Genomic DNA, 24,994 nt, shown 5'->3' on the forward strand with positions numbered 1-24,994 from the left:
TTAGTTTAAACATGTCATGTGACTTATGAGTGCTGACTATATGTATATAATAAATGTAATGAATGATTTGGATTTTTTTTATTGAAAAGCATAAATTAAAATAGATATTGTGCTGTTACAACAGGCCACATTTGCATTTACTAATGTTTTAAATAATTGTTTTAAGCAATGCAAGCAAGAGAGGAACAATAATGGTTCAGTCTGTGCTCATTATTTTTTATTAGAAAAGCAACAAAAAATGTTGCAGGCAAATATATTTCCACAAGATAATTATTTCAGACCTGAGGTAACAGGGCAAATTCAACGTATCTCAACTTATTCATCCAGGAGGGTTTGTGGAGTTATGTTGCAGGGATGTTACCCTGTCATTGTGCATCTAGACACTGTGATTTCCCCTGCAGTCGCCCCTCTGCAGTGCTCTCTGTAGGGCCTGGGTGATGACTTCTCTGTTGTTGAGGATATTGTAAGAAGATAAATCAGCCAGTCTCTGGAAGTCTTGTGGAGGGTATGTCAGGTGTTTGCTGACATACGGAGATGAGCTGGTGCTAACGTCCACGTCTCCTTCCTTCAGCTCCTTCTCACCTTGTCTCTTCACACCTGCAGAGTACAGAGACACGCACACATTTTATTTTTACTGTTGTTTACATTGAAAGGTAAGGGTATTTTTGCTTCTCCTGTAAAATGTATATTTTTGAAGATATAAAGTATGTTTTGAAAAATAAGTGAACTGGGTGGTGTATGTTGAGTGGATGTTTTACCAGGCGCCTTGTATTGCCTGAAGGAGATGTTAGTCAGTGGGAAATGAAGGATGATTGGAGCTTCAGGATTGTCATCATCCTCAAAAATGTAAACTTCCTTGTTAGGCTCGGATGCCACCTTATTGAAGTCGATCCTGGGAAATGCCAACTGATGGTCAGCGCAATACTTCTGAGTCTGCTTCAGAACCTGTCAGAGGGAGAGTAAAATATCTTGTCTAGAAGTACAAAAATAGCAGCTCAAAATACAAAATAACTAAAATATTGCTCTTCTAAGATAGTCTCTAGAAATATTTTGGTATAAAGTGATGAGCAATGTCTTATTTTTGCTTGCAACGGCTTAGTCTTTGTTGAATGCTCCTTTTACATCTTTAATATTCCCCTGTTTATAGTGTAATGTTTCAGCATGTTTTCACCTGTATTTTGCTCATCCAAAATATGAGTGCAGGTATCTGTATTTTTTCATTTTACAAAACACAATCAATTTTTTCAGTGAAAAAAAAAAAGATTCATAGTTTTATTGCATTTTACAAAATGTTCCAAATTTCCCCAATATCTGGCCATCTGTATTCTATTTGATATATGAACTGTATCAGTGGCGATTGCTCTAAGACTGCAAGGGAAGCTCAGCTTCCCCTAAAATGTAAAAAAAATAAGTGATCAAATATATATTGTTGTGTGTACATGTCATTGAATAAATATGCACTACAACGTGCTCAACTTTTGTTCAGAATCAGCTTCTTATCGCTGGTAAAGACGCGGCTTTCCTCTCAATCATTCGCGCAGTTTCACGGTGCTTTAAACAGTGGGGACGCATTGGATAAATGCTGGGCTTTGCCCCGCCCATCGGACGCTCAGCGGCTCTGGGGGTCTATGGGACAGTGGGTTGGCCTCAGCTGGCCCGGACGCTCAGCTTATGCATGATGATTGGATGATCTGTCTGAGGATGAATCCCTTTTTGATTGACAGCGAAATGAGTGAATCAGCGATCCATTGGTGTAAAGCTCCGTGGGAGCACAGACGGACACACTTCACATGGGCCAAGGTCGTTTAAGCCTAGCTCTGCTGGCCATTGAGAGGACACTAGTCAAGTTACTGGAAAAGACGCCTTGTTGGTACGAGAGGGTCACAGATCATTTTCTTGAAAAGGAACGCATGGTAGAATTTAATAAACCGACACATTTTTTTTGATGTAGGCCGAAAATGAGCTTCCCCTCCTTGAAAGACCAGCATCCGCCACTGAACTGTATTTACACTCATTTACATGCTTATCACTGTTGTTGCAAACGAACACCAGCTTCCTTTCAAATTGCATTAAGCTCTAATAATGGAATGGGCCAACAGAAATGTTCTTCTTATAATCTATGACTTGGATTAAATAGACAGACTAGCCCCAACTCTTCTAAAGAGCCTGCAGCAAATTAAACTTAAACATGCATTATCAGTACAAAGTAGTGTTTATCCCCCAAAGTCTGCTTTCCAGGTATTAAATAAAAGTACCTTTTTAAACCAAGCTTGAATCAAAATGCTAATGTTTCTAACCTGAAACTGGTCTTGATGCCAGGAGTAGTTCATTGACAGGATGATGTTCACTTGTCTTTGGGACCGCAGCACCGGAGGAAAACCAGAATTAATGGCAAAGCCAGAATCCACTAAACCCAATGTGGAATCCATTGGGGTCAGTTTATTTGGAAAGGCATCAGGGTGTTTATCTGCAATAGTATGTGAATAGATTCTTAAGAAATGACAAACATCAGTTGACATTTTTAGTTAATTTTTAACCTAAAGGAGCTGTATTCCAGAAAAAGTAGCAAACAATGTTTAAAAAAATATTTAAAAAGGGTTTATTATTAATTTGTACTTTTACTTCAAATTCTTCTAGTCATTGAATGAAGCCATGTATGTTGCACAGAGTGGGTCAGCCACACAAGGTGGCCATGTTTGATACAGTACAGTATCTGACACATTTAGGCCACTAGGTGTCAGTATAACAGCTGTCTTATAACATTAAGAAGAATCATTGCAGTAAAAACCTCAACGCGGAGGTGAGTGTGTGATAATTTAAGCACAGTGCTAACTACATTACATTTTAGGTCCAGCATAATACTGAAAAAAAGCAAACTTCAGACATAAAGATGAACATATGGTGTAATTGTGAACATTTTTGACAGATTATTGTCTCTTAGCTGATCTTAGGATGGATTAACTGTTAATGCAGATAAGTTGAGGTCTAGCAGGTTAACCAGAGAATGGATGCAACCGTGGGATGTGTGATCACATTAAAGTAACATTAAGCTGGATGTCATTTAATGTTAATGTAGCACTTCTGGGAAGAGAATCATAAACACTATAATTTCCTCTGTGGGAAATGTCTAATTAACACAGCATTTACTTCATGAAACACTCAAACACAAAGCCACTGGACTTAGTTGACTGGTAAACTCTAGAAAGGTTCGTATATGTTATGAATACTAACAATTAAAATAAATAAAGGACATAATACAAACAGAAAAAAGACATGACAATGGATGAACTATAAGCTCAACACTAATAATAGTTTGGAAGCAAGGCAGGAACGCACCCTGGCCAGTCCTTCACATGGCGACACACTCACACATACGGTCACTTTTGAGTGCCTACCAACATGTGTTTTTTGGACCATGGAATAAGCACCTCACAGACAGTCACCCGGAGCAGGACTTGAACCCACAACCTCCAGGTCCCTGGAGCTGCGTGACTGTAACACTACCTGCTGCACCACCATGCTGCCCAAAATGACTGATTACTCATTTATAGTCTGACAGAATCATTGTGAATTATGATGGTATTTGTCATAATAACAATAAGACATTGTCTCCCCTACAAAGAATATAATATGTATGAAGCATATACAATACTATAATTGTGTAAAATGAATGGAGCAATAAAGAATGCTGACCGTCCCATGCTTTAAAGGCTGGGTTTTGGCTGTAGTTGTTGTGGAGGAAGAATCCTCTGAGAAAGTTGAAGGTTTTGCTGATGACAGGTCGGCTGGTCATGAACTTGTTGAGAACCACTGCCTCAGGAGTGACCCTCACAGTGTCCATCACTGACGACTTGGGTTCCTTCTCTTAACAAACAAAACCGGGCAGGATTTTAAATTACTCATTTATTTTTAATTATGGCTTTATTCTACTTGCTGTAATTCAATTGAGAACAGCTGCTCTGTAAATGAATGGCTCAGAGAAAGGCACAGAAGGGACAATAATTGATAAAGTGTGCTGACAACTATAGATTAATATTCTCTTCTACTGTCAGGAAAAATAAAGCAACACTGTATTACATGTTATTACAACAGTGATAGTTATTGTAGGACATGTGCATTAAACCCAGTTTAAACAATATAACCCAATAGACAATAAATAAATTGAAACTAATGGAAGACAAATGGTTACACAGAGAGAGAGCGGTCATAACAGCTCACCTCATGGTTTCTACACTGTCCAATCTCTCTGTTCACCTGACTATACACTTTGTAGTTCTACATTTACAGGCTGTCATTTTCACCCTGTTCTCCACTGGTCAGGACCACCAAAGAGCAAGTATATTTTGGGCGGTGGATCATTCAGTGACATTGAGACATTAATCTTCAGCAGCCCTGCTGTGTCTGATCCACTCTGACCAGCAAACAACACACTTACACACAACCACCACATGGGGCTGGACAATAATTCAATATCAATATATATATCACAGTATAAAATGCTTTAATAACAATATGATTTTTAAACACATTTTCAATATTTCAATATACATTATTTTCAAAATCTGAAACTGACTAATGTTTATTACAGGGCACTGATGTCAGGGTTAAAAATACTAATTTTGACAAATATTTGATGGTACTTGTTTGAATTGGATTTTATTCATATCTATATCAGAATTATAGCGTATCAACAAAAACTAAAAAAGATATTATATAAATTTTGCCCATATTGTCCAGCCTTACTGCCATATTAGTGTGGCTGCAGCGCTGAGAATGAGCCACTGTACCTGTCCTGATGGGGTCCTAATCATTAAAGAACTGGGTAAAGTAACAATATGCATGTGTGTGTTAACCAGATTCTATCCAGTTGTTGCATACCAAGGGTGCTATCTTGCTCCCCGAGCCCTGGTTTCCAGGATGGCATCACTCTGGTTACAGTGCTCCAGAACTCTGTCAGATTCAGAGAAAAAATACTGCTCCACACTCCTACACACATACACACACACACACACACACACACACACACAGTTTTGCAAAATATCTAAGGTTTACATCTGCTTCATATCCACAGGTGTTTCTATCTGTTCTTCCACTGTGAGAAGACAACTCAAGATGGTTTGTCTGAAAGGATGTGCAGCTATAAAGAAGCCCTGACTGAAAAAAATTATTAAATATATACAAACGACAAAATCAAACAAAGAAGCTTCTGGTGTTTCCAGAACAAAGTTGCACACACAGTTACTCACACACTCACATACAAACTCCACTAACCCAGTAGAAATGAGAGGCGGGTCTCTGGGAGTTTTTTGATCACATGGCCCAGGTAGTACTCGCTCCCAAAATTCTCTGTTGGGATATAGGCTCCATATTTGGGAAAGCCCACTTCAAATGGGGTAAACTCACACCACTCTGTAAGCAAACAATGCAATGTAGTAAACACAGACCAATTGTGTTATGAATTATTTAAATTTCTTTACTATCTAACACTTCCTGAGCTGACACTAGAGAGCAGACAGACTTCACAGCCAATTACTCTCATGTTCTACATTACCAGCCTCCATGGAGCCCTCTGAGTCCTCCTTCATGTTGACTGCAGTGTAGATGGGCAATGGGTTCTGACCTTCAGAGACTGACATCTGCTGCTCAGACAAAGTACCTGTGTTTTTCTGCAGGAAACAAATTTATTTAGAATTTAAATGAGCAGAGTGTGTGACTGTATAATTACTGCACCCACTGAAAGTCTTGGATATCATGGGAGATGCTGGAAAAGGTGATTTGACACTTCTGTTGTTAACAGAAGATCTCTGGCAAAAACTAATGCAATGCTGCATGGAAATAAATGTTATGAAATTACATTAACAACATAAAGCTCTGGTGAATTAACAGAGTAATTAAATCGAAAGCAGTTTCAACAAAATATTAATGTGTGACAGTTTTATAGAAGACTGCAAAAAAAGTTTAGTCCCCTGAGAAAATGTGATTAATAAAGCTAGATATTTGAGCAGTAAGAGTTTTTGCAAAAGAAAAAGAAAAAAAAACTAATATTAAAATATTATTATAGTGAGTAGTGATATTCTGTGTGAATGTGTTTGTTTACCCCTTTTCAAATTCCTCCTCTTGGGAGTTTTAATAAATAAATAAATAAATAATTTAATAAATACTTCACTGTGTTAAATTAAATGTGCTGTTTGGTGTGTTCTCCAAGTGTTTGTGTGGGTTTCCTCCGGATGTTCCGGTTTCCTCCCACAGTTCAAAAACACACGTTTGTAGGTGGATTGGTGACTCAAAAAAAAAATGTGTCCATAGGTGTGTGTGTGTGTGTGAGTAAATGAGTGAGTGTGTGTCACCCTGTAAAGGATTGGCGCCCCCTCCAGGGTGTGATTCTGCCTTGCACCCAGTGATTCTGTGTGGGCTCTGGACCCACCATGACCCTGAACTGGATAAGCGGTTTCAGACAATGAATGAATTAATGAATGATAAATGTGCTGTTGATCTTATAAATCCACATGATCAAGGACAATATCTGGAAAAAAAACCTTTTTACTGTATTTCTGTTTTTGTGTTTATTGTAATGTTTTATTTTATTTAAGCACCATGATTACTGAGAAGAATATTTGTAATAATAATAATAATAATAGGTGCCTAAGACTTTTGCATAGTACTGTATATTTGGCAAAAATTTGTTGACACTATCCAACATAGTTTGCTACTCTTTTAGGAAGGTTTTGTTGGAGCATTTCTGTGAGGATTTTATGGCTTTCAACCACAAGAAGATTAGTTCTCATATGTTCTCATGCTGGAGGATTAGTTAAGATCATAAACACCACTCCAGCTCATCCCACAGTTATTGGATGGAGCTCCATCAACATACCCCTCAAATCTGTTGCCTAGTATTAAACATGGTGACCTTACATTCTTGTGTTACTTCTCTAGAGTATGCCATTTAATTAGATGCTTTATATTTACTTTATTAAAGCAGAGCGTGCTTAACTGTGTTGTAGCAGGGTTTGTAATCCAGAACTAATCATCCAGCACCACAACATGAGGGAACTTATTTTCTTGTAGCTGCCTTCAGGTTGTCACAGCAATGAACAGGTGTCCAGAAACTTTGGGCCATTTAGATTTGTGCGTGTGTGTGTGTGTGTGTGTGTACGTGTGTGTGTGTTGAGACCTTGCTATAGATGAGCTGCTCCAGGAAGAGTCCCCACATATCTATAAGAGAAATGGTGTGTCCCTCACTCTCTCTCTGCTTCAGCTCTTGGTTGTAATAGTGTAGCAGCCTTGGAGCAAACAGACTTGAAGTACTCTTACTCAGCTCCTTCTGCATATGCTGCACCTTCTCCTCCATCTCCTTCGCTGACCAGTTCTGATCACTGTACAGAGATGACAGTGCCCTGTCGAGAACACAAAAAAAAAAAAAAAAAAAAATCAGTACTTGAATTATTTTGCAGCCCAAAGATTTTTGACAAACTTCATAAATAGTTATTTTTCCTTCTTTACGGTGCACCCATTGTGGACCAAGGCTTTCAATAATGCAGTGTCATGTTCACACATACTGTGGCTGAATGCCATCAAGTTCTCAACAAAATTCTCCATAATTTAATGTAACATTGACCCAGATGAATAGAGAATGGGGGAATATTAATATTTTGTACACTTTGTTCTGAACGTTCAGCCATAAAATGTAAGTTAACACACAAGTACATTTCTACTGCAGGTTTACTGTCTAATAGTTGAATTTAAAATGTGGGAAACAAAATACACCATGGCTTTGGTTAATTTAATCTGACATTTTACTTTTATGATATATTTATTTTAATATGGTTAAAACGAAAGTAAATAGTCAAAAGTAAATGCTGTGCACTAAAATTTGCAGAGTACAATAAGTTTAAAGTTGTGTGTAATGTGTCTGTTTACTCACCAGGTGGAGCCAGACACTGCGGTAATGTAGCTGACTGTGTCCAACAAGCCCAGCTGTTGCAGACCTCTCAATGAACCATAAGTGCAGGTCATTGCCCGGGAACCGCCACCAGAACACACTACAGCTACCGTGGGCACCTACACACACACACACACTTATTGTTTGTCTCCTTATATATATATATGAACAAAGTCTTATGCTGTCATATAGCTGCTGGTTGTTAGTTTACTACATCATTTGAACACAGCAGCTGTATTCCACACTGTGAAAATTTCATGATGAATGGACCAATATAAATCCACTTTATTCATTCATTATCTGTAACTCTTTATCCAGTTCAGGGCCGTGGTGGGTCTGTAGCCTACCCAGAATCATTGGGTGCCAGGCAGGAACACACCCTGTAGGGGGCCCCAGTCCTTCACAGGGCGACATACACTCACAAATTCACACCTATGGACACTTTTGAGCAGTCAATCCATCTACCAACGTGTGTTTTTGGACCGTGGGAAGAAACCCACGCGGACAACACACCAACCTCCTTACGGTCACCTGGAGCGGGACTTGAAACTACAACCTCCAGGTCCCTGGAGCTGTGTGAGTGCGACACTACCTGCTGCACCACCGTGCAGCCCCTGCTCTAAAGTTATTTATAAATAATATCTTGTTACACTGACTTCCATTTGAAGTTAAGAAGGTTTTTCTTCTTCTGTAAAGTTACTATCTTGGAGATACATGTCTTTCTTTGGACAGTGACGATATATTTGTACACTCTACGGCCAAAAACCTGTAGAACATCTACATTTCTTCTGAAATCTTGTGTGAAGGCTTTTGTAGGAAAAATACATCTGGAACCCAAAATATCATGGATGATTAGGTTTTGGATGAAACTTCATCACTCCAGTGAACAGAGTTCTATGGTTCCAATGCTCCACAGCCTTAAGCTGGATGGCTTTATACCCTTCAGCCAACATTTGGCCTTCAGCATGATGACCTAACACACTCACATGCTTCAGTGTGTTCCATCCCTTTTCGTGATATTTTATGGAGCTTATTCAAACTCTGTGCACAAATTAGCTGAATTCTCAGGGTGATCTTTAAACACATAATGTACAAACACACACACATTAGTGCATTAAGTGTGTGTGTGTGTGTGTGTGTGTGTGTGTGTGTGTGTGTGTGTGTTTTTACCTTGCTTGGATCAGGAGTCATTTTAAGGTTCAAAGCTTTCTTTAGAGCAATTGAAGTCAATTGTTTCCTCTTCATTAGAAACTCCTTCTCTGATGCAGGGAGATCAAAGTCCAGGCGAACATTGAGCTCCTTGAGAAAGCTACACACGCATGTACACACACATTTTCATAATCATCTTCAACACAACAGCTAACAGAAAACATCAATCAATATAAAAGTTTATCAGTGCACAAATATGATGGTCAAAAAGGCAGTGTTTATGACAAGTTTGGCTTCAGAGTGATAGTTGTAATTTTTCACCTTAACACTGGGGTAATGTGTTGTCTAGCTTAACATTTTTTTCCATTCTTTTCCCATTCCTTTCCACCACATCTTTTACCAACACATTTGCTTCATTAGACCAGTTTCCAGCACACAAACAGACTGGAGAGCTAGCAATTAGTGAGGAAACCTCTTCTGAATTTCATAAAAAGAGTTTTTTGATTACAATCATGAAGTTTCTTTAAGGAATTAAAATTTTGTGTCCTTCTTTATTGTTTTCTCCCTTAATTCTCTGAACTGATATTTCAATGAATTAATGTTTTCTATCAATGCTGCTGTGTTCCTATTTTTTGGTTACTTTTGAAATGTTTGTATGTTTTAACTTTATGGGCAACAACTAAAATACTTCAAAAACCAGCTGATCACCTTCAAACTGTTACAACACAGAAAGAACATTATTTGAAGTCAATTACCTGCTGGTTGTTGTTAATAGCAGATCTATATTATGCTGTGGGATGAAAAAAAAAAACCCTAATGACAATCTTACTGAACACATTTTTCACAACAGACATGAAATGAAATTCTTGCTTGTTTCAGTTTGCGCATTGTTTTTTTTTTTAATAACACTACATTGGTATTAGTTATATACTTTAAAACTATGTTAATGACTGTTTAAAAATTATTAACTGTAAGGTCGGTGTAGTTATTAACAAAAACTGTGGTTTGATTCCCTGCTTACCCTGGTAATCACACTACAGTAGTAAATACTCTTGGGCAAAACTACACTTACCTACATATGTTATATATTTAGATCTGTTTTTACCAAATTCCATATATTTAAATACAGTTGTGAAATGGTCTGAGAACAGTAATGTAGATTTCTCACCTTGGCCACAGGGAGAGAGAGGGTCAGCTCATTTTGGAGTATAGAGGGGTTTACAGGGACAGATTCATGAGCCGCAACCTCTTTTTCACATTCTTTCTGGGAATTCACACAACACAACTTTGATCAGTCCTTGTCCCAAATGCAGAAAACATCCGCTTTGGTCACTGCTACATTCGCTCTAACAGATTTAAAGGAGAATTCTTATTTTTTACCACCACAATGCAGCAAGCCATATTATTTAGGAGCCACTTTATGCTTCTTAATACAGGTCCCCTGCATGTTAAAGTTTTTAATATGATCATGTTTAAAAATAGGATTTAGTACAGATTTAGGTTTCATAGGATATCTCTGATACATCCAGGCCAACAGGTGTTGCTATAATGACCATGTCATGGTATGAAGGGGAAACACTGGAGAAAATGACTATTGTCTCTTAATTATTTGGTCCATGATTAAAGATAGCCCTAAACTACTATCAACATAGCTATCTAAAAACTGGGTAAATATTATGTTCTAGTTATGCCCTATTACATGTAAACGAGGTGACACACCGTTGAGCAGTGTGTTCTGAGTCCAATCTCCGTCTCCAGCTCCTTGTTGACATAGTAGCAAAGTGTCTGTAGGAGACCCCTGCTTTTGGGCTGAGAGATGACCTGGTCTTCTTTATAGGCCCCACTCAGGTGTAACACCAGCTCCTGACACACTGGAAAACACACACACACACACAACTGCAAATATATTACAACTTCAAATGTGCTGGAAATTGTTATGATAAAATAAAGTGTGTCACCTTGAGCAGGTGGCATTTTCTCCAACTTGACTTCAACAGTGGACAGTGGGGCAGCCTGCAATTCCAGAAAATATAATAATTCTCTTACAATTCGGCAGATGCTCTTATGTATAATTTATCATTCTAATCCTTTTATAGGCAATCGCTAGGCAAACAGAGTTAGGAGTTTTGCCCAAGGTGGTGTAGCATATTGTGGAGAAGCATATTGTGTGATCATTGTCTGTTTATGAACCACTACACAACACTGACCTCATCATGAGGTCCTCAATTTATGACCCCCCACCCCCACCCCCACTCCAAACCACACTGATCATTGGTCAGTTTCTACAAAGTAGTAAAGTGAACTGATATAAACCCAGTGAACCAATCAGGCTTGAATTCTTTTGAAAAACGTTTATTTAAATCAGTGCTAAGAACGGCTAAATGAAATATTAAAAATCATTTTGATGATTTCAATATATATTTTGAAATATATTTCTGACAAAAATGTTTATATATTCATATCACTCAAAGTTGTACTGGAACGCCATCTTTGAATATGAGCTAGCAAGCCAAAAATTAGAACGTTTAAAGTTTAAAAGCTATTTTTAAAGGCAACACTTGAATATAATATTGTAATATTAAGAAACCCCTTTCTGTCTCTTTGAAAAGAGGTAAACTGTTTTCACAACAGGTTGTTTTTCACCAGTTTTAGTCATTGCAAAAGCTACTTTTTATGTAAATCTCCCACATTACACAATGCTAATGTGCAGGACATAACAGGTACCCACCAGTAACACTCCATTAGAGAGATACTGCCCAGGTTCTTCAGGACTGTAACAAAAAACACATCTGATTAAGTGAAGACTGTGCTTCGGCAAAAAGCATATTGAAAACTCTCAGAAAAGCATAGACCTTTAGAATATATCTGACCTCAGTAATGCGCTTGTGGCTGAACACAATTTAATCTTCTGTGTTAAATTAACTGAATTTATTAAATCCTTGTTCCAACCTCTAGTTTAAAACCATCTGAGAAAAGTAGACCCAGCATAGACCAGCTAAAATCAAAACGTGTTTAGCTTTGGACCCTGCTGTGTGAATCCATCATTATCCAGTTCAATAAAATCATATTTAACGGATTTAGTCCAGGTTTGGAATTTAATTTGAGGGCCAAACTTTACACACTCACCTCTCTGTAATCTCAAATTCCACCCACAGCTCATCTTTTGTCTGGAAATACATCCAAAACAGCAGGTAATTACAAAAATATCTTTACACACCCTTATTTCCACAGACTTTTCTTTCTGTCCCAGATTAGTTGTGGTCAATTTCTTCTTGAAAGCATGCTGTTAAATGTCTGTTCCAAGTCCTACACACTACTTCTACATGCAAATGTTTTGGGCTGTGGGTGAAAGCTCACACGTTTGTTTTACTACTGCATTTAGGGCATTTTACAGATGCTTTTATCGTGGCTCCCCAGTGAAAAATATTTATCCCCATTTTTGTCCATTTTTAGTTTTCTACATCATTTCAACACAGCAGCTGTCCTTCATTGTGTGAAAATTTCATGATGAATTGACCAATAGAAATGTTCCAAAAACAACTTGGAATAAAAACCTTTTTCCTTCTCCTGTAAAGTTGAAGGAAAAGTCAACCTAACTGCTATTATTCCAGTGAAGTTAAGTGCTTTATTTCAGTGTGAGCATTTACCCTTTGCCTTCATCCCCCAAATAAACACAGGCCCAAACCTCTATTCCACAGCACAAAACTGTAAAGTATCACTTACCCCCTCACACTCCAGGACATCCTGCTTGGCCTAAGTCAAACACATGAATGTTTTCTTTGTTTTGTCCTATGCAAGCAGCTTTTTAATGAAACTATTAACAAAAAAGATAATTGTAACACTTCTGATGAATCATTCATTATCTGTAAGCGCTTATCCAGTTCAGGGTCACGGTGGGTCCAGAACCTACCTGGAATCATTGGGTGCAAGGCAGGAATACACCCTGGAGGGGGCACCAGTCCTTCACAGGGCAACACAGACACACACACATTCACTTTTTTTTAAGTCACCAATCCACCCACCAACGTGTGTTTTTAGAATGTGGGAGGAAACCGGAGCACCCAGATGAAACCCATGCAGACACGGGGAGAACACACCAATTCCTCACAGACAGTCACCCGGAGCGGGAATCGAACCCACAATCTCCAGGTCCCTGGAGCTGTGTGACTGCGACACTACCTGCTGCGCCACCGTGCCGCACCTTCTGGTGAATCCTGTATTTATAATTCATTATATGCCATGCATATTACCTTATAATGACTATTTGCTGCTAATTATTGCTAAACAGATATTCAAGGGTTGGACAATGAAACTGAAACACCTGGCTTTAGACCACAATCATTTATTAGTATGGTGTAGGGTCTCCTTTTGCGGCCAATACAGCGTCAATTCTTGTCTTGGGAATGACATATACAAGCCCTGCACAGTGGTCAGAGGGATTTTAAGCCACTGTGTGATGCTGGTGGAGGAAAACGTTTCCTGACTCGCTCCTCCAAAACACCCCAAAGTGGCTCAATAATATTTAGATCTGGTGACTGTGCAGGCCATGGGAGATGTTCAACTTCACTTTCATGTTCATCAAACCATTCTTTCACCAGTCTTGCTGTGTGTATTGGTGCATTGTCATCCTGATACATGGCACCGCCTTAAGGATACAATGTTTGAACCATTGGATGAACATGGTCCTCCAGAACGGTTCGGTAGTCCTTGCCAAGGACTAGCACAAGTATTGGGCCAAGGGAATGCCATGATATGGCAGCCCAAACCATCACTGATCCACCCCCATGCTTCACTCTGGGCATGCAACAGTCTGGGTGGTACGCTTCTTTGGGGCTTCTCCACCCCGTAACTCTCCCGGATGTGGGGAAAACAGTAAAGGTGGACTCATCAGAGAACAATACATGTTTCACATTGTCCACAGCCCAAGATTTGCGCTCCTTGCACCATTGAAACCGACGTTTGGCATTGGCATGAGTGACCAAAGGTTTAGCTATAGCAGCCCAGCCGTGTATATTAACCCTGTGGAGACCCCAACGGACAGTTCTAGTGGAAACAGGAGAGTTGAGGTGCACATTTAATCCGTGCCGTGATTTGGGCAGCCGTGGTTTCATGTTTTTTGGATACAATCCGGGTTAGCACCCGAACATCCCTTTCAGACAACTTCCACTTGCGTCCACAGTTAATCCTGTTGGATGTGTTTCATCCTTCTTGGTGGTATGCTGACATTACCCTGGATACCGTGGCTCTTGATACATCACAAAGACTTGCTGTCTTGGTCACACATGCGCCAGCAAGACGTGCACCAACAATTTGTCCTCTTTTGAACTGGTATGTCACCCATAATGTTGTGTGCATTGCAATATTTTGAGCAAACTGTGCTCTTACCCTCTGCTAATTGAACCTTCACACTCTGCTCTTACTGGTGCAATGTGCAATTAATGAAGACTGGCCACAAGGCTGGTCCAATTTAGCCATGAAACCTCCCACACTAAGATGACAGGTGTTTCAGTTTCATTGTCCAACCCCTGTAGCTGTATACTTAACCCTTTATGAGGTATGAATGTGATTACATAAAGACAGGCATTATAATGCAGTACAATATCCATTCGTAAGAACAATGTACACACTGTAGCAGTATTGGAATATGGGCATGGCTGGGGTCTCCCTGGGGAGCTCCCAGGATGCACGTAGCCTTCCCTTATTTATTGATTTGGGGTTTTGTGTCACTGGGGTGTGTTATGTGGGTGGGGGATGTTGTTATAGGGTTTTTTTTGTGCTTGTGTGTTTGCGTGTGTGTGTGTGTGTGTGTGATGATGTGACCTATTCCATTATTACAGCAATAGATCACACTTCCTCGCAGAATGGCCTTATCTATGTGTATGATGAACTTTTTCTATCAACAGTCTCCCAGATGTTGCATAATGCTCTGCCCACGTCAATCTTCAAACACCAGACCACAAACACACAAAACAACAACCCCACCCACATAATACACAACAATGACACTACCCCCAAAACAATCTCTAAAACTATAAATGTGGGAGGCCTCACTGCTCCAGTATGTACAATGTCCGTCTGAGTGCATATTATAGTGCATTATAAAACACACTCACCACACCTTAGTGTTTTGAATGAAGCTGTATCTATAAGCAATTATACAGGCTTATGACAGTCATTATGTATATGTATGCCATATAATGTACAGGCGATATAGGAAGTGTTACAAAGATAAACTCTTATCTAACCTCACAGTCATTTATGGTAAAATTTCCATCTAAAGCTTCTATGACATGACACTACAGTTTGACAAAAGACAGTAAACACATCATATTGGCAAAGGCAAAAATAAATACACTGTAGGTTCAAAAGTTTGTAGACACCCTTTATAATTAGTAAAATATCCTACTTTACGTTGACTGGTGTGCATCTCCATAGAGAAGCACCGGGCAATAGAATAAACACTGAAGAGAATAGCCTTGGAGCAGCGGCAAATGTGCCTAAAGACATTGCCCAATGTAAAACAAAGGCTAGAGGTGTATAAGGTCCTCAGCAACAGGCTGTGCAACACTGGAACTTTGTTTTCTGAAGTAATGTAGCTCCACCTAATATCTTTGGGATGAGTTAGAGTGGTTTTGGTGATCCAGAGCTAACCATCCAACAACATTACTTAACATGACTAATGTTCTTGTGACTGAATGTCACCAAATCCTTAAAGAAATTTTCCCACTAGTGTAAAGCCTTCTCGAGTAAAATGGGAAAAACTCCCTGTTAATATCTTATTTTAAGTTAAAAGCATAAAAGATATTGGATGCACAAATATTTGGCCTTATGTTCTGTGTATAGATTATGAAGTTTGGATTGTGATTTCTTTGTCTTTCTCAAGTTAGCTAACGGGCAGGTTTTCGTTAGATTCAATTTTCAAACCCTGTTGAGATATTTTTTGTAAAATACAATACAACAATATTATGTTATAATACTATAATAATATAATACTTCAAAAATTTGGGATATGGGCAAATAAGAGTGAAACGTTTATGGAACATTCAAATTACAGTATTTTGGAACATTCCACTATAACCAGATTACGATAAAATTTATAAATAAGCGTCATACAAAAGGCTCTTGAAAGCAAAGATGTGTCATGACTTTTATTTTGCCAAATTTATGGCAATATTTGTCATCTGCTTCATAAAACACAACGCTCAGGAACAAGACTGGAAGGATTTCTGCATCAACCGACAGTGTTATGACATGTCTTTTTCAGAAAAGAGGGTTTGTGTTATGTTTATCTTTTAAGTTTAACACATGAATTATAAATTCTTTCTCTAACATCTTATCTTTATTGTCTTTATTGATTATTGTCAGCTAAGACTACAAGGAACATTTAATATGGACATACTGACACATTTCAACAATATATTTTCCAAAGACTCTTGCTCTTGTATTATTAAAGGTGATATATTCTATTTATAATATAATATATAAATAATATTATAATATAAATAATATAATATAATAAGATATAATCTATTTTTCACCAGTGACCACAGTATTTGTGTCTTAATAAAACATGTGACATGCTTTGGTCAAAATACAACAAGGATCAAACAACAAGGTAACATTTTCTGACCAGCCCTGTTCAAAATGAATTGTTTCAGCACCTGTTCTTTAAAATGATTATGAACCACACATAGACCTCCACAGCCCAGACAGTGCAGCAGTGAAGAGTGAGGAAGAGAAGCTCATTTTATTTACAATTTTGCTTGGTTCTCTCATTTCTCTTATCTCATTTTCAAACAGAGTGTTGTGATTGGAGATACTCAAATGAGGACCAGGTATATTTCTGATGATTACAAAAGCAAAGCATATCAGAAGGGTTCATAGAATCCCATATTTCTGACTTATGCCACCTTATTTCTTTTTTGTTTGTTTAGTAGACAAAAGGAATGTGCAAATGCACATTTTTTCCTATTATTCATAATATAGCAGATTTTAAAAAAGCAAGTTACCTTGCAAGTGCTACACTGAAAATAAGAGGTGACTATTTATCTCAATGAGTCAATAATTACACGGCAGCGTTTTAGCACAGGTTTAGCAACACCATTCTAACACAAGTGCACTCATGTTAATTACCTCATACAATACATGGTCAAATGTTTGTAAAAACACCTGCTAATCCAACAAACGCCACTCAGACTCATCCCAAAATTACTGGATGATTCTCTAACACTCCAGAGAACAAATTCCTATGCTCTAGCCAATATATGCTATTGGGCCATGGCAGAGGTATGGTAGAGGTACATTATTGCGACTAAATGTACACACGGTGTAAATGTACCTTTACAGGTTACATTACATTCTCTTCTCCAGAAGTTATGTTCCTTAACTAAAGATGCAAATATGTATCCTTGAGGGTACCACCAAAAATTGTACTCTACTGTACCATTTTTTTTCTGTACCATTTTTATACTGCCAATAGCAAATAGCTACCCATTAGTACAGCCAGAATGTGATATACTTACTACAGTGTTACTGTCTTCATTTGGAAAGGCTGTTAAGATGATAAATAATACCTGTTGTCCAGTGGCTTAATTGAATTTAGTTGATAATTGAAATATAATATCTTATATAATTTTGGGGGGGTATGTGACGCAGGTTTAACGTAGACACACCGAGAGAGGTTTGTATGCCCAAAAAGGTTGAAAACCTCTTTAATAGAAGTTCTTCATCTTCCCTCCACTAATGCACACATTCTCTCTCTCTTCTCCTTTCCTGTTAATTTTATTTAACTTTTCCTCTTTCCTCATACCGTAAAGTATATTATATATTATTGTTTCTCATTCCAGGATATGGAATACTTTGTGTATTTTTGTGCATTTCCCAGTTTGACTCAGCAACGGCACTTATTGATGAGATAATAATTGAATCAGGTTTAAATAACACAAATCAAATTAAGTGCTACACTGAAAATAAGAGGTGACTACAGCAGAGGAATGTTTAATTTTCTGGGCAGTGCCCTACAGAGTTAAATGTTTTCCTAGCCTAATATATTTACATGTCCATCTTCCTTTTGGGCTTAGTGTGGATAGTGAGAAGAGGTGGGGGAGGGGCCTAGACCTGGTGGATATTACATCATAACTTTTAAAGTTACAGTAGGTGATTTGAAACACCTGAGACTGAAAAAAGCAATCAGGGTTTGCATTTAAACAATTGGGGATTGAGACTCACATGACAATCCACATAAGCACGTTCAGCTGTAGAATATTATACATATACTATACACAGTGCCCAACTGAACTTCAATGGCTGTTTGTTGCTGAAATCATTCATTATAAGTGGTGTCTACAATGGTGTGGCAAAACTATGGTGCAGCAGTAAGGCTTGTTTGGATAAAAATCTGCTGTTTTCGTGAAAGAACACCTACAGTAACAGATTAACACATGCTGACCTTGTCATCGATGATGAAGACTTTGGTCTCCTTCTGCCCCACTGTGAGGTTACCAATATCAAACAGGATAGTGCTGCAGAGGTCATCCTTTAATATGTCTTGATCATAGACATTTAGCTCCAGAATGTTCTGGGAAGGAACCAAAATTTGGTTAGAGTTGTGGGTAACACAGCTGACTTCAGTGCTGCAGACCACCATTCAGTTCCCCACCCAGACTCTCAATCTATAAGATTCCTTGGACAAGTCTCTAAAAAACTCTAAATTAGCCTACATCTGTAACATGATTGAAATCTGGATAAAGACATCTGCCAAATGCAATGAATGCACAATGTATTGTACGAATGTGATGTATTGTTGCTGACAAATAAAGCTCTAAGATAAATTCTCTTTGGTATTAGAAATATTTCCCAATTCTGATACTGGCTATCCAATTCAGTACAGAATCATCTCCTAATTCATTCCATTACAGAAGATCCCATGTCCATCAGAGTTTGTTTTAAAATTCTTATAAATATAATGAAATATCTTACAAATAGCTGACAGGATGTTCTTTCTAATTCTAATATTTAAGATCAATCTTCAGCATCAGAATTGGGGAATAAAACTTTAAAATATTGGATTACACCCTATACTTCCTTTTTCTAATTTAAAATGTATATTTAAATATATATACTTTATTTAACTTTTTTTAAAAGATTTGAAGCAGCTAATGGAACTGGCTTGGTACTCACTCAGTCACTCACACATGTACACTCTCAATCATGATTAGGATTTGCATGCTGAAGCAGACCGCAGCCCACAGTATGGGATCTGTTGTGTTCTGCTTTCTGCTCTGACATGTCTGTACAGCTTTAGAAACAGCCCTAAAGCAGAGTCAGGTGTGCCATGGTGCTCAACTCAGAGAGCTAACATGTCTATCAGTACCTCTCTGATATTAGAGATTTAATATTCTAAATAGTTCCTTTCCCATTCTAATATAAGAGATCCAGTACACTGAGTTTATTTCCAGTTCTGATGATGGACAACCATCAAGTTTATTTCCAATTATGATACTACAGATCCCCTATTCTGTAGAGTTTGTTTCCAGTTCTGATCTAACTCTGATCTGATTTAACTAAGTTTTTAACATAAAGTGTTTATTTCCGGTTTAAATGCATACTGATACTCGATATTTAATAATCTACATTCTCAGAAAAAAGGTACAGTACAGATACACGGGGCTTTGCCCAGACCTTGTCTGCAGTGGAGTCTGTGAGGAGAATTGTTTGTGAACGCTGTGGAAATCTGATAGCAGGAAATTTATGAATCTTTCACATTAGTATTTCACCAACCAGTATTTCACATACTGTAGTTTGTACTTGTTGACAAAAAGTGTCATTTTATCATAGTCATTTTCTTCAAATTGTTATTTTTGTTAAGGTCTCATCTTATATTTATTGTGAAAAATAGATTTTCCAAGAATATTTTTCACCATAACTTTTGTTTTTTTGTCACAGAAATAGTGTAAAACATGATGAAGATGATGATAATGATGATGTTAAAAATACCTGGGTGTGTTTTGTTAGATTTGGAATAAATCCCAGTCTGGCTCACCTTGACCTGACCGTGGACATGGAAGTGGAAAATTTCATTCCACTCAGGTTTGTTATTGTTAGTGATACACCTGGTGCGGTATGTACAGGCTGAGGCAGTGGGCAGCTGCAAGGTCACATAGAGGTCAGACTCAGACACTATAGAGGAGAAAAAGTGTATTAGAATCAGTTTAGTTACTTCTTGCAAAACAATGATTAATCATTAATAATTAATCCTTATATGAAGTTATTAGTCTCAGTGGTATCAGAATAGCATTAAAAAGGGACAGGTTATCAAAATTGCTAGTTCAGTTCAGAATGTGCACATTCATTTGGGGGGGCACAACAGGTAGTGTCGCAGTCACACAGCTCCAGGGACCTGGAGGTTGTGGGTTCGATTCCCGCTCCGGATGACTGTCTGTGAAGAGTTGGTGTGTTCTCCCCGTGTCTGTGTGGGTTTCCTCCGGGTGCTCCGGTTTCCTCCCACAGTCCAAAAACACACGTTGGTAGGTGGAATGGCGACTCAAATGTGTCCGTAGGTGTGAGTGTGTGAGTGAATGTGTGTGTGTGTGTCTGTGCTGCCCTGTGAAGGACTGGCGCTCCCTCCAGGGTGAATTCCCCCCTTACGCCCAATGATTCCAGGTAGGCTCTGGACCCACCGCGACCCTGAATTGGATAAGCGGTTACAGGTAATGAATGAATGAATGAATGAATGAACATTCATTTGGGGACCTGGAGTCTTATAAAAACACCCAAAACACACAAAATGTGAACCAAAGCAATCCTTTCAGGCTATGTTTCTAAAGTGTACTGCCTAGTCAGAAAACATGGGATAAAATTACGATTTTACGAAAATTATGATTATCTTTGACTTTACATCAGCTTTGAATATAACCGTAGAGGTGTACAGTTGATAGCTGTAAACAGCTTTAGACGTGTAACAAGGAAAAGGGGTAAATAAATTCACTTGCAAAACATAAACAATATGTATCCTAGATCATTAAAATTTATCATGTGTGTTGGTGATATACCAGTGTATAAAACTATGCAACTCATTCAAATATTCAGCTCAATATTAGATTCAATTGGTATGCTAGCTATTTTTTTCAAAATAGTAGCTATGGGACAATTGCATCTCGCTAATGCACAATCCCATCAAGCTGTACAAATGGAGGGGGGTGGGGCTCTTAACTGTCTAGTTTTGATATGTTATCTAACATATCTAATATATTTTGAATTTTGAAAATTACAAAACTATTCTTTTCATACAATCTTTTTTTTTTTTTTTTTGGTGGAACATGTATTTAACCAAATACTTCAAACCATCAACACACAGAACTCCATAATACCAGAATAAAAGATTTGTATTATACTGCACTTCAGAATTTGGGATTATATACTATATAGATTTCTGTACAGTCATAAAATTCCATGTGGACTGAAAATTAATCAATTTCACCTAATGTGTGTGTGTGTCTGTGCACATGTGCAGGTGCATGCATGTATGTTTGAATGTGTGTGAGTTTGTGTCTGTGTACAATACTCATGACAATACATACAATAGTCGTGAGAATGCAGGAATATCCCTCGAAGCACTTTGACAGTAAGGTTCCAGTGCAGCACCTTTTCCCTCTGGAAAAAATTAGTAGAATTTACATACTTTATATGATTAGATGACACACATTTCATGACATGGCCATGATACCCTTGATTTGGCAAGTCATTATAAAAAAATGAACCATATCTATCATAATTAATAATATCCTAAAAATAGTTTTAAACATAAAGCATTTTCACTCAAATGTGTCCATAGGTTTGAGTGAATGTGTGAGTGTGTGTTGTCCTGTGAAGGACTTGTGCCCTGTGATTCTGGGTAGACTCCGGACCCACCGCATCCCTGAACTGGATAAGCGGTTGCAGACAATGAATGAATGATTGATTGACTGTAACATTTAAAAAAAAAAAAAAAACATACATCAAAAATAAATAACATGGAAAAACACACATAAAGACACAATCATTTAGAAACTATGAAAATAATTTCAAAGAACCTTGGCATATCTAAGTTAACAGTACATAGTGTAATTAAAAGTATAAAATAAATTCAGAGAAATCTCTATATGCATGGGACAAGACCCAAAAGCAACATTGGTTGGCTATTATTTTCAGCCTCTCAGGTGGCACTGCATTAACACCAGACATGATTTTGTAGTGGACATCACTGCATGGGCTTAGGAACACTTCCCAAATCCACTGTCTGTGAACACAGTTTGTAGCTGCATCTACAAATACAATTTGAATTGAATTGAAAATGCACAGAAAAAAAACATATATAAACAGAGTCCACAAGTGTTAAAGTATCCTTTGGTCTGACAAATCAAAAATTTAAATTATTTTTGAAAATTGTAGCTACTGCATTGTCTTGGCTACAGAGAAAATGGGCGATCTGTCTTGTTGTAGGTTTAAAAGCCAGCATCTCAGATGGTTTGTCGGGGTCATTAGTGCACATGGCATGGCTAACTTGCACATCTATGAAGACACTTAATGCAGAATACTGTATAATATTTCAGAACTACATGGTGTCATCCACTACGGTTTCCTCCCACAGTCCAAAAACACACTTTAGTAGGTGGATTGGCGACTAATTTAACTGTTTTTTCTGTAAAGCACTTTGAATTACTTTTGTATGAAAGGTGCTCTGTAAATAAACTTGCCTTGCCTTGCCTTGCCTAAAAGTGTTCATAGGTGTGAGTGTGTGTGTGTTTGTGTGTGTGTGTGTCTGTGTGTGTGTGTGTGCACGCATTGCCCTGTGAAGGACTAGAGTGTTATAAAAGAATAGATGATACAACACAGTAGTAAACATCCACTTTCCCAAATTTTTTGCCATTTAAAAACGGGCACATGAATGCATTTTCGCTGTTTTTCTTCATATTTCCATAGAGTGACCGCCTTTACCAAGCTGTTGGAAAAAATGGGTTTCCAGGATGTAAATGCAGCAAAGATTTAATTTTCCACTATTTAAAATCTATTTCACAGGGTATTAATAGAGGCACATATAAAGTATCATTTTCTACAATGTTTCATGTAGTTATATCATATATATCATGTCATATATTCTAACACCTAGTGACCTGGAAGTGGTTCAATAGAAACACTCCAAAAGAGACTTGGAATAAAATCTTTTTACATTCACTTTCAATGAAAATTAAGAATGTATTTTTCCTTCTCATGTAAAGTTACTATTTTGGAGTTACATGTTTTTTCTTTGAACAGCCATGATTTGCAATGTTTGAACTGCACTGAGTGAGTTGAGAAATTTTACTGTCTAGATGTAGGTCTTATCTCAGAAAGGGTTCTTAACCACAGAAAAAAAAATGTAGACACTGAAATTGAGGGTATTTCTAGGCATGTTGTTCTGTATTTTCTGCACTAACAGCTTTTGCTCTTCTGAAAACGCTATACACTGCTAGGTTTTGGAACATTGCCGCGAGCATTGCGAATTAACAAATGGCTAAAACCACAACAATTGGGGTGGTCAAATATTAATGTTGAATTTCATTTCTGGATCAGACTGGTGCAATTACACAGCTGTGTCCACATTTGGCACATTCTAAAGAAACTGAGTTCACTAAATGTAAGGGATTTTTACAATCTAAAAAATATAACGTGTTTAGGAAAATCCTAATTTTTATCTTTTTATACTAGTCTTTAAACACAGAGCTGTCTATCAGGATGAATGCTCCAATAACGCAGCTCCATTTTAATTTCGCGAAAAATGGGGACACGCCCACTGGGATTTTGCAGCAAGCTAACCGAAAGAATCACCAGACTGAGATTCGGTAAAAGCGAAGGAGCAACTGGTGGAAACGTTATCTACTACAGTTCAACAGGTGGAGAGAACTGTTGTGTACTACACAGGTGGATTCCATAATATTTCAAGGGAAACACATGAATTCCGAGAACCTCTTGTAAATATGAAAATAAAATGACTAGATAGTTATTGCAATGGTCTAACGTTAGTTTAAAAGTCTCATGCGCCTGTGTTTAACTGGAAGACACATTGTTTTTGTCAGTGTAGCATTTGTACTGGTGTTAACAGGTTTAAAAATAGCTAAGCTTAAGACTCCACATTTAAACTTAAGACTCTACGCTTAAAACTTGCCCTAAAGCGACTGAATTTGACTTCTTGTATCTTGCCGCACCACCTTTACTACTACCCTTTAAGGTGGGACGGAAAGTGTGTTATGGCAAGTCAGTTTCAGTGTCGTATGGCAGGTGTTCGATTGCATTACCTCAGATATAACATCCTCTAAAACTAAAGAAAACTAGAAAACAGTACCTGCATTATTTGCTGTGTCCGAATCCTTTCACGGGAGGTGAGCTTGACTGTGTAAAACTTGAAAAACGAGTGAGAAAAGAGGGAGGTCTGTTTTTATACCTGAGCTCTGGTCCCGTGTTCCATTTTCTCAGGGAGGGAGAACTTACTCAGAAAATGCTGATAAGACCCTGCGGTCTCGGTTTAGACTATGAAATAACTAGCGTACATTTTGCATTACTTATGAATGTTGAAGCCTCCAAAAAGGATAAAACATGAAATACTGATTGAAAATATCTAATCGATATTAAATTAAAAAAAAACTTTTGTTGCATTTGGAGAAAGAAAAACAATTTAACTGGTTTGGTTTGTAAAATAATGTCTGTAAATGACCTAAAACTGTGTTTCATTGCAAGTTCTTTATTGCATGTGTTTTAAAAACATAGAACAAAGTCATAGTAGGTCAAAGACAGCAGAAATAAAACTCATACCCAACTCAGGAAGAATATGAGAAGTGTTGGTTCACAGTTGCTTTTTCAATATTAGGCTGCTCTTGTGAAGTGAGTTATAAT

The 24,994-nt window shown here is 37.8% G+C and overlaps 1 protein-coding gene across 2 annotated transcripts; it reads right to left on the bottom strand.

Annotated features, from left to right (window-relative positions):
* Positions 1 to 204: 204 nt before the first annotated feature.
* Positions 205 to 24,536, bottom strand: LOC136708179 (cytosolic phospholipase A2 zeta-like). 2 transcript variants are annotated; one of them, XM_066682535.1, is made up of 20 exons: positions 24,447 to 24,536; positions 21,667 to 21,739; positions 20,130 to 20,266; positions 18,537 to 18,665; positions 12,215 to 12,255; positions 11,817 to 11,859; positions 11,047 to 11,101; positions 10,808 to 10,959; positions 10,257 to 10,352; positions 9,844 to 9,878; positions 9,110 to 9,248; positions 7,922 to 8,058; positions 7,172 to 7,394; positions 5,552 to 5,666; positions 5,272 to 5,409; positions 4,879 to 4,950; positions 3,694 to 3,864; positions 2,298 to 2,467; positions 759 to 945; positions 205 to 597 (listed from the first exon to the last, which is right to left on the bottom strand). In XM_066682535.1, the coding sequence occupies exons 1-20, from the start codon at positions 24,450 to 24,452 to the stop codon at positions 377 to 379; spliced, it is 2,340 nt and encodes a 779-aa protein (XP_066538632.1). In that variant the 5' UTR covers positions 24,453 to 24,536; the 3' UTR covers positions 205 to 376. The 2 variants fall into 2 exon arrangements, with proteins under 2 accessions (XP_066538632.1, XP_066538627.1); XM_066682530.1 differs by having other exon boundaries at positions 4,879 to 4,986; positions 24,447 to 24,535.
* Between the last annotated feature and the right edge of the window lie 458 nt (positions 24,537 to 24,994).

The sequence above is a fragment of the Hoplias malabaricus genome, chromosome 1 (assembly GCF_029633855.1).
Source record: "Hoplias malabaricus isolate fHopMal1 chromosome 1, fHopMal1.hap1, whole genome shotgun sequence".
Taxonomy (NCBI): Eukaryota; Metazoa; Chordata; class Actinopteri; order Characiformes; family Erythrinidae; genus Hoplias; species Hoplias malabaricus.